Source organism: Trachurus japonicus, chromosome 18 (assembly GCF_045865225.1).
Source record: "Trachurus japonicus isolate A0001 chromosome 18, Traja_1.0".
Classification (NCBI taxonomy): domain Eukaryota; kingdom Metazoa; phylum Chordata; class Actinopteri; order Carangiformes; family Carangidae; genus Trachurus; species Trachurus japonicus.
Genome location: NC_140924.1, coordinates 3,376,807 through 3,391,402, shown reverse-complemented (window position 1 = coordinate 3,391,402; position 14,596 = coordinate 3,376,807). Strand labels below are relative to the sequence as shown.

At 44.3% G+C, this 14,596-nt stretch overlaps 2 protein-coding genes across 2 annotated transcripts in view; both read right to left on the bottom strand.

Annotated features, from left to right (window-relative positions):
• Positions 1-1,350, bottom strand: part of nfxl1 (nuclear transcription factor, X-box binding-like 1) — a 39,028-nt gene extending 37,678 nt beyond the window's left edge. Inside the window, exon 1 of the mRNA XM_085759091.1 lies at positions 1,177-1,350. Coding sequence (XP_085615217.1) covers positions 1,177-1,336 — 160 coding nt within the window. The 5' untranslated portion in view covers positions 1,337-1,350. The remainder of the gene's footprint in view (positions 1-1,176) is intronic.
• A 1,469-nt stretch (positions 1,351-2,819) lies between these two features.
• cnga1b (cyclic nucleotide gated channel subunit alpha 1b) lies at positions 2,820-13,759 on the bottom strand. Its single transcript, XM_085759146.1, has 15 exons — positions 13,509-13,759; positions 12,026-12,135; positions 11,247-11,309; positions 11,089-11,145; positions 10,821-10,946; positions 10,612-10,716; positions 7,999-8,105; positions 7,568-7,742; positions 7,333-7,469; positions 7,068-7,240; positions 6,847-6,972; positions 5,848-6,000; positions 4,829-5,060; positions 3,931-4,106; positions 2,820-3,103 (listed from the first exon to the last, which is right to left on the bottom strand). Exons 2-15 carry the CDS (start codon positions 12,109-12,111, stop codon positions 2,876-2,878), a joined length of 1,944 nt encoding a protein of 647 aa, XP_085615272.1. The 5' UTR covers positions 12,112-12,135; positions 13,509-13,759; the 3' UTR covers positions 2,820-2,875.
• Positions 13,760-14,596: the final 837 nt, after the last annotated feature.

Below are 14,596 nucleotides of genomic sequence, written 5' to 3'. Positions count from 1 at the left end.
GAGAAAACAAACGACCAGACGTTCAGTTAAAGTGACGGGATGCAGGAAGTGAGTTGTCATCCTCCTGAGGATCAGACCATCTCTCTCTAACAGGCTGTTAAACTGCTCCCTGCTCAGCCTGACGCTAAAGTTCACCTGGAAGCTTCGTTTTGTAGCTCCTGGCGAACATATCTTTGCATATACCCCCCCAAATCCTGTCTTGTTTGTTCGGTTGCTCAGCAACTCGCGCCATATGTGTACGCGCTGCCGCCCTGCTCTGCGCCTGTCTGCGCTGTACCTCGCGGTGGGCGCAGCGCATACCGCGTTCGGTGTAGTAGTAGTAGTAGTAATTTATTTGTCCCCGTAGGGAAATTGAGCTGCAGCAGATCACTTGACATTTCATCTAAAAAACAACAACAACACAGATAAAAACAGCACAGTACAACTTTCACACAGATTAACACTCATCATTAACACTCATCATCAGTGAGTCAGTTTTTATGTTCATCTCAGCCTTAACCTGGTCAGACCAGCTGAGCAGGCTATGGGCTGACCAACACTAACAGTGACTATCGATTATTATTAAGGGATTTAATGGCCTGGGGCACAAAAGAAAATTTAGCTCTGTTTTTAATAAACAGAGGGGGGCGGTATCGTCGCCCGGATGGAAGAGGGTTAAATGAGTGGGCAAGGGGGTGCCTTTGGTCACCTATAATATTCCTTGCCTTTTTCTCTATCCTATCTCTGTAAATGCCTTCCATACATGGCAAAGTAATGCGCAGCAATTTACTAGATATGGTTATAATTTCTCTAACCCTCTTTTTCTGTGCCTCTGTGGCATTGCCAAACCAGCAGGTAATACAAAAAGAAAGAATGCTTTCAATGAAGGAGCAATAGAACATTTGAAGCATTCTCCTTTCAACATTAAAGGACAGGAGTTTCTTTAAGTGGAACATTCTTTGTTGAGACTTGGTGCAGATTTGATCTGTCCACTTGTCCCACTTAAGCTTGCTGTCAAGCACAATCCCTAGGTATTTAAACTCACAGACTTGTTGTATTGGCTTTCCATTAATTAAGGTTACTGTGTTGGGGGCTTCCTCTTTTCTAAAATCAACACACATTTCCTTGGTTTTAGATGGATTGAGGAGCACTTGAGGAGTGTGAAAGGCCCTTAACAGTGTGTGTCTGTGTGCTCACCTGTGGGAGGTCCAGGTGCAGGTGCAGGTGCAGGTGCAGCAGTCTTCCCCCCTCTCCCCCCTCGGCCTCCGGAGGCTCCTCCCCCGCCCCCCGGCCCCCCAGGCCGACCCTCCTGGCTGCGGCCCCGGCCGCGGCCCTGCTGACGCCACGCCGGCTCCATGGCAACGGCCTCGGAAACCTGACGTAGTGACGTAGAGAGAGAGAAGAGAGCCGTGACGTGTCTGCAGCTGCAGGTGAACACACCTGGGGCTACACGTCGCTATGGCAACGACGTAACACAATACAACAGTGACGTTTAAAGCAAATCGCCCGGTAACTGAAAACCGTTAGAAAACAAAAACAGTTAAAAAGCCCTTTTGAAAAACCGTTAAAATCCGAAGCTACTTCACGTTAACTGACGTCACTCTAACTGCTGTTAGCCGGTTAGCTGCCACAGGCTAACCAACCGCCACTAGAAACCGGCTGAAAACCGACGTAAATAAACGTCACACCGGGTGCACGCCGGTCAGGAGGACGGACACACACACACCGGAAGTACCGGAGCATTAACGTTAAAACGTTAAAGTGCTTAAAAGCAGCTTTGAAGTGAACAAACCTCAGCAGCAGCAGCAGCAGCAGCGGTGGCTTCGGCTCGATTCTGTCGCTTCGTCTCTGACGTAGCAGCTCGCGTTGCATGCCGGGAGCTGTAGTCCCGAGAGCAATATGACAGGCGAAGCGCGCGGGTAGTAGAACTACACGTCCCAGCATGCACTGCGGCACACAGGGCTGTGCTACGTGTCAGCATCAACAGTTGGACGTTTCATTCATCTTTTGGACCAATGAAAACTAGAGCAGTGATTTATATATTACTACGGCATTAATATTTAATGTAACATTTAAATATCAATTTAATTTATTTAAAAAAATGTAAATTTAGTTCATTATTATTCTATATTGTATTACGTTACATCACATTATGTTATGCTATTACACATTACACATTATATTATACTATAATAGGCTATGTATTGTATTACATATTGTATGTATGTATCACATTATATTATTATATTATATTATATCATGTCATATCACATTATATTATATTATAATAATGTAGTAATCATAGTTTGTTCTGTATGTTTGTTTACCATTCAGACAAAAAGGAGCATTTCAATGTTTCCTTATAAAATCTCTTTATTTCAGCGCTGTGCCTCCAGATCGGACTTTATATTGATTTCTGTAATAGCTCAGTAGCTCCAGCAGCGACATGACAGTCAGTCATAGTGTAGTAGACAAACAAACCATGTGGATGTACAGTACATGCAGCGAGCTCGGCCTGCTGGCCTTTGACCTCTACTGGTTTGTAAAGCAGGTTTACACTTTAAACCTCAGACTGTGTAAAAATCAAAAACTACCATCTATAAACAAGCTACTGTGTGCTGCATATACATAATAATTACAGTGTTTTACAGCTTAGTATCAGAGTTATACTCTCTCTCCTTCTTTCTCAGGTCTTTTGAAGCTCGATCGTCCCCGTGTGTAATCCAGAGCCAGTCCACAGTTTTACGAACAGACAGTGAACGTCACTTGTACCTGAATGTAAAGTGAATTTCATTTTTTTTTTTTTTTTTACATGAACATTTGTGTCCGTTTCTTCCTGGCTCTAAAACCAAACCCCTCCTGTGCTTCTTCCTCTCAACTCTCCGTCTTCTTTTTCTTATTTAGGCGGCTCGGGCGTGGGCGGCGGCGCGTCGCCCGGCTGGTCGGACCGCGGCGGCAGCGGCAGCTTCCTCTCCAGCCGGGCCACTCTGTGTTTGAGTTTGCTGTGAGTGGCCTCGTGCTCGGCCAGCAGCCGGGCGTAGCGCGTCTGCAGGACGTCCAGGTTGCTCGTCATCCGCTCCACCTTCTCCTCGATCTCCTTGGGGTCGGGCCCCTGCGCCGCCACCTGCAGGACGACACCAGGTATCACTCTTTAGTTCTCAAACTTTTTTTTACATCGAGGACCCTAAATTGACACAAATTAGACCACGGACCCAACCCCAATTGGACAAAATTTTGATGTAAACACCAGAAATACACAAATATTTGTTCTGAGGCTGAAGAACGTTACTTTTCTGTACATTCAAATTAGGGACAATGGCATGAATTTTTGGAAATATTGTAGAGAAATTTCTGGGGGGAAAAAAAGGTGGTACAATTTCTCCAAATACGTTTAAACATTTCTAGAAAAAAGTGGTAAAAATATTCAAATAAAAAAGTTTTTGAAAAAATCTAGAAAAAAGTGGTAAGATTCATAAAAATAATAAATTTTTTCTAGAAAAAAAGTGGTAAAATTTCTCGAAAAAAAGGTTTTTAAAAAATTCTAGAAAAAGTGGTAAAATTTCTAAAAAAAAAAAAAGTTGAAGAATTCTAGAAAAATGGTAAACTTTCTAAAAAAAAAGTTGAGAAATTCTAGAAAAAGTGGTAAAATGTCTAAAAAAAGAGAAAAATTCTAGAAAAAAATGTAAAATTTCTAAAAAAAAAGTTGAAAAATTTTAGAAAAAGTGGTAAAATGTATTTTAAAAAAAGAAAAATTCTAGAAAAAATTGTAAAATGTATAAAAAAAAAAAAAGTTGAAAATTTTTAGAGGAAATGGTAAAATTTCAGAAAAAAACAAATTAAAAAATTCTTACGAAAAGTGGAAATATTTCACCCCCTTGAACCCCCTCAACCCCATTGTGAGAACCATTGCTGCAGTTGATGTTGTGCTGAACAGGTTCATCGTGGCCGTACCTCCAGGTCCAGCAGTCCGTCCTTCATCAGGATCTGCCGTCCCTTCTCCTCCAGCAGAGCCTTGGCGTCGGGGTATTCCTTCAGCGCCTCCATCAGGTCGTCTTTGGAGAGACAGAAGAGGTCGGAGTAGCCGATGCTCCTGATGTTCGCCGTCCTCCTGTTTCCTGCCTTACTGCCTGTTGACAATGGACAGCAACGGTAAGGAAGCAATGTCGTGCTGTCGTCAGTTTGTTAGCTTTTGCTGTTTTGTTTTTGAAACAATCCACCTGACATGTGATTAAAGGGATATTCCTGTATACGTTTAACCCAGTAGAAAGTTTGGCAACTGCAAACTTCTCTAGTTGTAGCGACTTCACCACAGACAGCCAGATAGTAATACTTCTGTCTTTGTAGCCACGAGCCAACCGCCATCAAAAAAGCCACTCACAGCCACAAACAATGCTCAGAACAAAGGTTATTATAGTTCTATGAGGAGTTTCTCCATCGGCAGAACGAAAAATTCTGCGACAATAAAAAAGTCTCATATTAATGTGGATGAATCTACGTTACCACTTGTTAATGGCTCCATTTTAGATAAATCTATGGTTTTGTCTCTATGGTTATTTTGTTATTATTAGTGGTGGTGGAAATGCTGGGCGAGCCGACCAGCGTTTCTTTACTTTCGGTTTCGTGGCGAGTCATGAGAATAACGCCGCCGAATCTCCGTTTATGGTGGGAACTACGACGGTATGTGATCGTCTTCCAACCTCTGACTTTAATTCTTGATGAATGAAAACATGAGTCTGTCTTGCGCCGGTCAAAGAATTTCACGGTGCGCGGAGGCTCATAAATGTAGTGAGAAAACACTTCGCTTTAACAAAACTCCTCGTTGTCCCTTTAAGAAGTGTTGTCTGCTTACCTTTGATAGCCAGGATACTGATCTCGCCAAAGTAGCTTCCGTCGCTCAGGACGACGAACTGCGTGATGCCGTCGTCGGCCACGACGGCGAGTTTCCCCTCCTTGATGATGTACATCTCTCTGCCGATGTCGCCCTTCTTGCAGATGTAGTCTCCTGGACTGTAGACCTGAGGCTGCAGCTTCAGCACCAGCTCCACCAGCAGGCCGGCCTCGCAGTCCGCGAAGATACGAACCTGCAGGACGACGACAGAGAACACAACAGTCTGAGCTGGTTCTTACAGAGAGATTAGTTGGGTTTCCATCCAAATGTATCGAATTTAAGAGCGGATTTTGTGAAAATGCGCAAAAAGAAAATGCGAATTTATGCCCGTTTCCATTCGTTATTGTTTTGCGATTATTGGGAGAGGAGGAGTGCGCTGTAAGATTACGTCATAAGAGAGCGTGAATGTATCCATGACAACTGTTGACACTCAGCTGACACTCAACATCATGGACAATTTACGTACTTTCCGGACTATAGACGCACCTGTATAAGCCGCACCAGCTAAATTTTAAAAGAAAATACTGTACATATAGGCCGCACTTGAACATAAGCTGCAGGTTTTCATGTTGTAAGATGAGATATTTACACAGAAAAAAAGTCTGCTCGCTTTTCCGCTGTTTTGGTTACGCTCCTCTCGCCCATGTGCATCTGTTGACAACTAAGCTGGTGAAAAATCAATAAATGGAGCGGTGGATAACGTTACATAACGATGATACGGTCCAGCAGCACTTCACCCACAAACTCTGCCTCAATTCGCATAATCTGTTTCCATAACAAAAAGTCGCATTTTCATTTTATCGATACGCTGAAAAATCCACCCCCCCAAAGCGTAAAAACTTCTATGCGCATTTACTGCCTTTTTTCGAATTTCCGGCGTTTTCATCCAAGTATTTATTCGCAATTTTTGAAAATGCGAATTAAAAAAGGTGGATGGAAACACAGCTAGTGGTGGCCCGACGGAGTGTGAGAGTGCAGACCTTCTTCAGCGTGTCCAGGTGGACGTTGATGGCGATCTCAGCTCGCAGCTTGTCGGGCAGGTACTTCAACACCTCGCGCTCGTCCACCGCCTTCTTGTTGGTCCACAGGAAGTCAAACCACTTGATGACTCGCTTCTCCAGGTCCTTTGTCACCTGAACATGGTAAAGAAGAGGTGGGGGAGGGGTTAAATGTCAGAGGATTTGGTATTTAGAGACTATTCATTAGGGGTGTGACGATACACTCATCTCACGAGACGAGACGAGATTTAAGAAAACTACAATGACAAAATATATGACTGGAGCAACAGACTTTTATTTAACCGAGTTGCACATGCCTTTTGAAATGTTTTATTATAACTCTTTACATGCATGATGTAAGCATGAGCTTTTTAACTTCTTCTTCTTCCACAAATTGAAACTAAAACTAAAATTTATAAAAGTTAAATAAAATTAAATATTTATTTCTTTTTTTCATATGCAAACAATATTATGTGCAGTGTTTCGTCTAGGTTTTTTTTTAAGTAGTGGCAGCGACCCAAACTACATAACTAAGTGGTTCTCAAAGTCTTTGTGAGGGTTCAAGGGGGTCCAGAACTTTTACTCGAAATTTTTTTCTAGAATGTTTTACACTTTTTTCTAGAATTTTTTACACTTTTTTTGTGAAAATGTACTACTTTTTTCAAGATTTTTTTTAAAAAAAAGTAATTTTATCACTTTTTCCAAGAATTTTTTTTTTACTTTTTTGTTTTTTTTGAGAAAATTTGCCACTTTTTTCCCAAAAAAAATCCCCAAATTTTAAACTTTTTTTGAGAATATTTACCAATTTTAGCAGGTTTTCCTAGAAATGTTTCACTTTATATCTTTTAAATTCACCACTTTTGGACATACATTGACTAAGAAAGTAATGTTGTTCAGTATTTCTAGTGTTTCTAGTTTGTTTCGAAATTTTGTCCAATGGGGGTAAAAAAAGTTTTAGAACCACTGAAATAACTAACTTACCTTTCGGAAGCTCATGTACTGTTTGATGGCGTCAATTCGAGCCTGGAAGTCGGCTCTGGCAGCGTTCATGTTGGTGATCATTGAGCCGACGTTACCGACGATGGTGGCAAAGATCAACACACCCACCTGGACAATAGAATGAAATAAAATATGTGAATTAGAACAATTATTTTCTTGTGAGTGATCCTGTTGTCATAGTTTGATTAATTAGAGACACTCACCAGAAAGTCAGTGACGACAAAGATGTACTCAGAGTTCTCCTGGGGTGGCGGCGTTTCACCAATGGTGGTGAGTGTCAGCGTGGACCAGTACATGCTGTAGGCGTACTTCCTAATCAGACGACCGAACTCTGGATCTTTTGGGTCGGGATACACGAACCGGTCCGATCCGAAACCTGCAGGAGCAGAGCAAGGAAAGTAAAGGAGTGTTAGAGGCTTTTTCCACAGTGTGAATCGGTGAATGGGCGAAGAAGAAGGCTGAACTCGCCGAGGGCCTTGGAGAAGGAGTAGTAGAGACAGGCGTTCCAGTGGATGATGATGACGATGTACATGACGAGGTTGGAGATACGAAGGGCGTTGGGGTAGTTGGTCCTGGTCTCCGTCCTCTGGAAGAACTCCAGCATCCTGCAACAGAGGAAAAGGTCCCATGGTGCTTGTTAGCATTTAGCTCAGAGCTCGTTCACTTTGGCCTTCACACCAGCTCACTCTGAGAGCATGCATACCTGTTGAACCTGAAGAGTTTGTTGAGGCGGATCTCTGGGTACTTGAGTCCAAACACGAGGTACAGCAGGTCGGTGGGGATCATGGAGATCATATCCAGTTTGAACTGGAAGCTGCTGACGTAGCGGTCACGTAGCTTCTTCTCGTCCTTCACCAGGAGACCCTGCTCCAGGTAACCTGCACAATGGGACAAACATGTGACCTATTCTTGAATTTTTGTGTTCACCAGGGATATTTTTTATTACTGTTATTAATTCATTGTTGTTTTGAGTGCAGGTACAAAACTCTCAGCTTATGAATAATGAAGACAGAGACAGAGTTTATGAGCCTGAAGCTGCAGATACGAACATGTAAATGTACAAGAATGTAAACAAAGATTAAAGATACACTTCTGTCTCAAAGTGTGTGTGCATGTGTGTGTGTGTGCACCCACCAGTCCTCGTCCTAAAGATCATGTCAGCGATGTAAGTTAGATCAGCGATAAGGTCTGTTAGGAACCAAAATTCCAAGTAATCACTCTGCAGCTCCTCGAAACAAGCCCTGAAACACACACAAACACTCATGAGCTGCAGAAACTTAAAACACAACAGGAAGTGTGTCTGGGGACACAGTAAAGTGACGGACCACAACCAGAACCAGAACCAGGAACACTACCAAAAATGGGATCGAGACCAGGAATCAGGACTGGAATCGGAACTGGAACCAGAACTGGAGCTGGGACCGGTCTGGGGACACGTTAAAGCGAGGGACCAGTCTGGGGCCTTTAGTTGTTGTTCTTCTTGACTTTAGAAGTTGTGCAGACAGCTTCCTGTTAGTGGGTTTCACAATAAGCTGAGATTGTTTTTTGTTTTTAGAACGTCAATATCACATGATTCACGTGCTATCGAGGGTACGTTATGTCACGGTGCTCGGAAGTCACTGCAGAACGCCCACTGAGTGGTAAAAACGCGAGTGGCAGAGTCGCAAGTCTGACATATCTAACTCCTAACAGAACTGCATAACATATTGAGGATACGTCTGACTTTGATCGAGTTACATTCAAGAACCTGTTGTTTTCAATGACGGAAAGTAAATTCACTCAAGACGTAATTTTTTTCAATCGACCAGCTGTGTTTACGGTTTCAGGTGTCATAGTTCTGATGGTTAGACGGATGAATTAGTCTCTAACACATCCTACAGTTCGGGATGAAAGTAACAGCTGTAATTTTGTCCCTCTGCACATTAACAATGAGCCTGTCTGTCACTCTCGCACAGTGTGTTACAGGATTGATTCAAACACACAACGTAAACAATGTGTACATGTATATTATGGGAGGGGGCAGACACCAGTGGCTAGCTTTGGTTTCTGTTTAAATCTAATGACTGATTGAATAAATGAGTTTTGAAATGATTCAATGATTTCTGGCAACATGTCAGTGTCCATGCACCAGATGAGGTTATTTTCTTGATTTGTAGCGCATTTCTTTCGTGTGTGTCTTTTGCTGTGAGTTGACCCCTGTGGGCCACTGTAGATATCTGTCAGATAAGATCCCTGTGTAGAACAACTTTGGACCTATAGAAAACAGGTCTAGTTTTGTTGGGGCCCAGTGATGTTTGCCTGCAGATACAGTTGTAAACACATTAATGTACAATGTGGGGACCCGGTTTACCACTGACGATGTGGGGACCCGGTTTACCACTGACGATGTGGGGACCCGGTTTACCACTGACGATGTGGGGACCCGGTTTTCTACTGACGATGTGGGGACCAAGTTTTGGGGACCCGGTTTACCACTGACGATGTGGGGACCCGGTTTACCATTGACGACGATGCGGGGACCCGGTTTAGTACTGACGATGTGGGGACCCGGTTTGCTACTGACGACGTGGGGACCCGGTTTGCTACTGACGACGATGTGGGGACCCCATTTACCACTGACGACGTGGGGACCCGGTTTACCACTGACGACGTGGGGACCCGGTTTACCATTGACGACGATGCGGGGACCCGGTTTAGTACTGACGATGTGGGGACCCGGTTTGCTACTGACGATGTGGGGACCCGGTTTGCTACTGACGACGATGTGGGGACCCGGTTTACCACTGACGACGTGGGGACCCGGTTTGCTACTGACGACGATGTGGGGCCTCGGTTTACCACTAACAATGTGGGCACCTGGTTTACCACTAACGATGTGGGGCCTCGGTTTGCCACTGACGATGTGGGGCCTCGGTTTACCACTGATGATGTGGGGCCTCTGTTTGCCACTGACGATGTGGGGCCTCGGTTTACCACTAACGATGTGGGCACCCGGTTTTCTACTGACGATGTGGGGACCAAGTTTTGGGGACCCGGTTTACCACCGACGATGTGGGGACCCGGTTTTCCACTGACGATGTGGGGACCCGGTTTAACACTGACTATGTGGGGACCCGGTTTACCACCGACGATGTGGGGACCCGGTTTTCCACTGACGATGTGGGGACCCGGTTTACCACTGACGATGTGGGGACCCGGTTTACCACTGACGATGCGGGGACCCGGTTTACCACTGACGATGCGGGGACCCGGTTTTTCACTGACGATGCGGGGACCCGGTTTTTCACTGACTATGTGGGGACCCGGTTTACCACAGACGATGTGGGGACCCGGTTTTTCACTGACTATGTGGGGACCCGGTTTACCACTAACGATGTGGGGACCCGGTTTTTCACTGACGATGCGGGGACCCGGTTTTCCACTGGCGATTTGGGGACCCGGTTTTTCACTGACGATGTGGGGACCCGGTTTTTGCACTGATGATGTGGGGACCCGGTTTTTGCACTGACGATGTGGGGACCCGGTTTTTCACTGACGATGTGGGGACCCGGTTTACCACTGACGATGTGGGGACCCGGTTTACCACTGACGATGTGGGGACCCGGTTTAACACTGACGATGTGGGGACCCGGTTTACCACTGACGGTGTGGGGACCCGGTTTTTCACTGACGATGTGGGGACCCGGTTTACCACTGATGTTGCGGGGACCGGAGCAGGTGTTGAGGGACCAGACAGGTGAGCGTTACCTGGCTATGATCAGGGTCCAGTTGTACATGACGGGGATGGTGATGATGAAGAGCCAGTGGTAGTAGGTGTTTCCTGACGGGTCGATCACTGAGATCTCCTTTGGCCTGGACACACGGACAGTTGCGTCATCGTTACGTCATCATTACTTACCACACTATGTCTCTATACACACACATTGACCCTGACTGATGCAGGAAGATAAACCTACGGCTCGTTCTTCTTCTCTTTCTCCTTCTCCTTCTCTTTTTCTTTCTCCTTCTCTTTCTCCTTCTCCTTCTCCTCCTTCTCCTTCTTCTTCTTCTCCTTCCTCTCCTTCTTCTCCTGTTTCTCCTTCCTGGAAGAGAAGAACAGAACACAGTGAATCAAACCTGGATAAAAACCGGACTGTAAAACTGAGATGTCTTCATCTGTTATCCTACTCAAAGATTAATCAACCAATCGATCACAGATCAATGAATCAAACGGCTCAAACTCACTCCTTCTTCTCTTTCTTCTCTTTTTTCTCTTTCTTCTTTTTCTTCTTCTCGTCTTCCCTGGAAAACAACAGGAAACACACATCACACACCTGTGTATCAACACCTGTGTTTTATTGACAGTTTGTATGTATTTGTGTGTGTGTGTGTGTGTGTCTTACTCCTCGTTGTTGTTGCTGTTGTTCACATTGAACAGAACTCCTGCTCCTGTTCTCTGGGCGGCTCTAGAACACAAACAATGACAATTAGACATCAGGTCCAATCAGAAACCTCCTCAACAACGCCTGGACAACATCTTAAAAGAATAGTTCACCCAAAATTCAAATTGCACGCATTATCTACTCCCCCTCATGTCGACTAAGGGCTGGGAGAAGTTTCAGAGTCCTCCATGGCTTCTCTGAGTTACAGGGGGTCTCGGCGTAGCAGTGCATGTCCATATAACGGTTGCAAATGGATACCAACTGTCTTCGTAACAAAAAGACACACCAAAAAACATCCAAATACCTCCATGCTGCTCGTATGTAATGTCCGTCTTGTATTGAAGCCCCGAAATGTGAAATTGTTCCGAAAAAAATTAAATAAGTCTATATTTCAAGCTTGTTTGCAGCGGAAGCTCCTCTTCCTGGTCCGTCCAAATCTCTTATTGAATTTTTTTCGGAACAATTTCGCATTTCAGGGCTTCAATACAAGATGGACATTACATACGAGCAGCATGGAGGTATTTGGATGTTTTTTGGTGTGTCTTTTTGTTACGAAGACAGTTGGTATCCATTTGCAACCGTCATATGGACATGCAGTGCTGCACGGAGCCCCGCTGTGACTCAGAGAAGCCACGGAGGACTCTGAAAGTGAGTGAAATTTCAATTTTGAGTGAACTATCCCTTTAAAGACTTCACTGACCCACAGAATGTAAGAACGCCACGTTTCCAGGACAACTCACCTGTTGCCCTCCTCCACGTCCCCTGGCTCCTCCTCCATGTCCTGAAGGACGATGGTGGGCGGAGCTCTCGGAGCCACTTTAGCCATGGCGGTGATGCTTCCTCTGACGCTCTACAGAGAAAAAAAACCATCATGGTTCAACTTTATTGATCTGAAGAGCTTCGCTGTGATGCATTCTGGGAGTTTTACACCTGTGGTTATAGACACATGCAGCTCCTGTTTACGTGTGAGTATGTGCAGCTGCTAACACATGCACCAATCCACTGAACACCAAGGCTGCACTTGCTGACGTGTTAGCATCATTAGTGTGTTACATTAAAGGTATAAAAAATCCACATTTTGTTAAATTTACCTATCACCATAGTTGGATTAGATTAGATGTTATTGTCCTTTCCAGGATTATTGATTTCACTTTCCATACAGCCACGACAGACTATACAAACCTGATAATCATATACATGAAATAATCATGTAACATTATGTAACATTATGACACATGAAGCAAATGCTCTCAACTACTTTCTCTTTTGAAATCCCTCCGCCCAGCAGCCGTGTGTGGAATGTAGTTCCGGCTGAATTTACCTCCAAAACAACTCTGTCCCATAATGTTACATGATTATTTCCTAGTGTGGTGAATGTGCAGTAATTACAAAAAACCTTAACTGTTGTTGTTTTTGTTGCACATTGCTGTTTCAGTTACTTTAAAAGCAAAGATTAAAAAAAAAAAAAAAGCAGTTGATGTGCTTACAGCAAATGCATTGTCTATTGGTTTATTTTGTTACTTTTAGTAGGCCAAGTTGACGTTCAGTATCTCACATCATTTTAAATATTAAGCGTAAATCAACCCCAGGCTGCACATTTAGCTGAATCTGGTTCCATTTCTGATTAAAAACTATAGATAACGTAAAAACATGCCAGGCTAGGATGATGATTCGTAATGACAGGTCAGAAAAATGAAATAAGTAGATTTTTAAATGATCAATAATCAGTATTATTGGCAGTAATAGAGGGCCGCAAAATAAAATGTGGCTTGGGGCCCCATTACATGGAGGCCTGGGCCGGCCCTGAACCTGCTGCTATGATGACTATAGGGATTATGGCTACAGGCTAATTTAACAAAACGTTGAACTATCCCTTTAATTTGGTACGGAGGCCCAGAGGGGTCAACAACAACAACAACGACAACAACTGTGAACTCTGACCCCTCGTTTGAGTTCGATTTCCCATCGCAGTTAACGCTGTAACCACGACAACAAGAGATTGTGTATAACGTCGGGGGAAGCGCCTATTTCAAACCGAAACCACCGCCACCACCACGACCTGTTACTGTTGTAACCATGGCAACAGACTTTGACCAGCTATTCGTAAAGTTGCATAGCCAATACGTTTATGTAGCTCGTTGCCACGGTGACTGTTATTCATATATACTATATCAGGTATGATATGAATGTATGTTGTATCTGTAATCGTATCTCCTTTCTCACCTGTCAGCTGATTATCCGCTGCCCTCGCTGGACGTGGCCTAGATCCACCAGCCGCTCATCAAACTCATCGCCATTGGGAAACAGGGGAGTAACCCCTCTACGCACACACAACTAACACACCCCTAACACACACCCACTCACACACACACCTACACACACACACCTGTCCAGTTTATATCCGTAAAAGTGCGGCGAGAAAAGAGGAGAAAGAGCAGGAAGCGGCGGTGGAGAATCCCGGCTCCTGTGTCACCCTGACAAGGATAAAGAGATTAGAGGAGGATGATACATGTGTGTCTTTCTCTCTCACACGCACACACACATACCTGCACACACACACACACACCTGCACACATAGGTGGATCCTCCCTCACTCACCTGAGAACATTCACTCCATCACAGGCGAAAACACAACAAACAAACAAACAAACAAACACTTTCACATGAAGAAACAACAGAGTTTGAGAGAGTTTTTATTACACGGATGAAATATGATGGAGGAGGAGAGAAGACGAGAGAAAAGAGGATGAGGACAGAAGAGAAGGAGACAAAGAGGGCAGAGAGAGAGAGGAAGGAAAGGAGACAAGGAAGAAGGGAGGGGAGGATGGAGAGGAAGGAGGAAGAGAATAAAAGTGAGAACGGAGAGAACAGACAATGTAAAGGAGCGATGGAGCAGATTAGTCGTCTGATCCTCCTGAGTCAGCAATGCCACACTAATAACACACACACACACACACACACACACACACAGACACACAAGTGTAATTCCTAATAAGCCTATCAAAGCTGCCTGAGTGTGTGTGTGTGTGTGTGTGTGAGTGCAGCTTATCCGACTGTATGATCTGACCTATTTCCTGTTTTATTTTGAAATATGTCACCAGTTTGTGTTTGTGGTTCATTTTACTTCCTGCCTCAGTGTGTTTGTGTTGGTTCTGCCCTGCCCTCCCCCTCGTCCCTTCCCTACAGGTCACATGACATTCGCTGTTCCTAATAAATAAAAATACATCTGTAGGCATAAATCTTTGTTGGGATATGACAATCCATTTCATTCTTTCACCTCCAAAACAACTCTGTCCCATAATGTTACATGA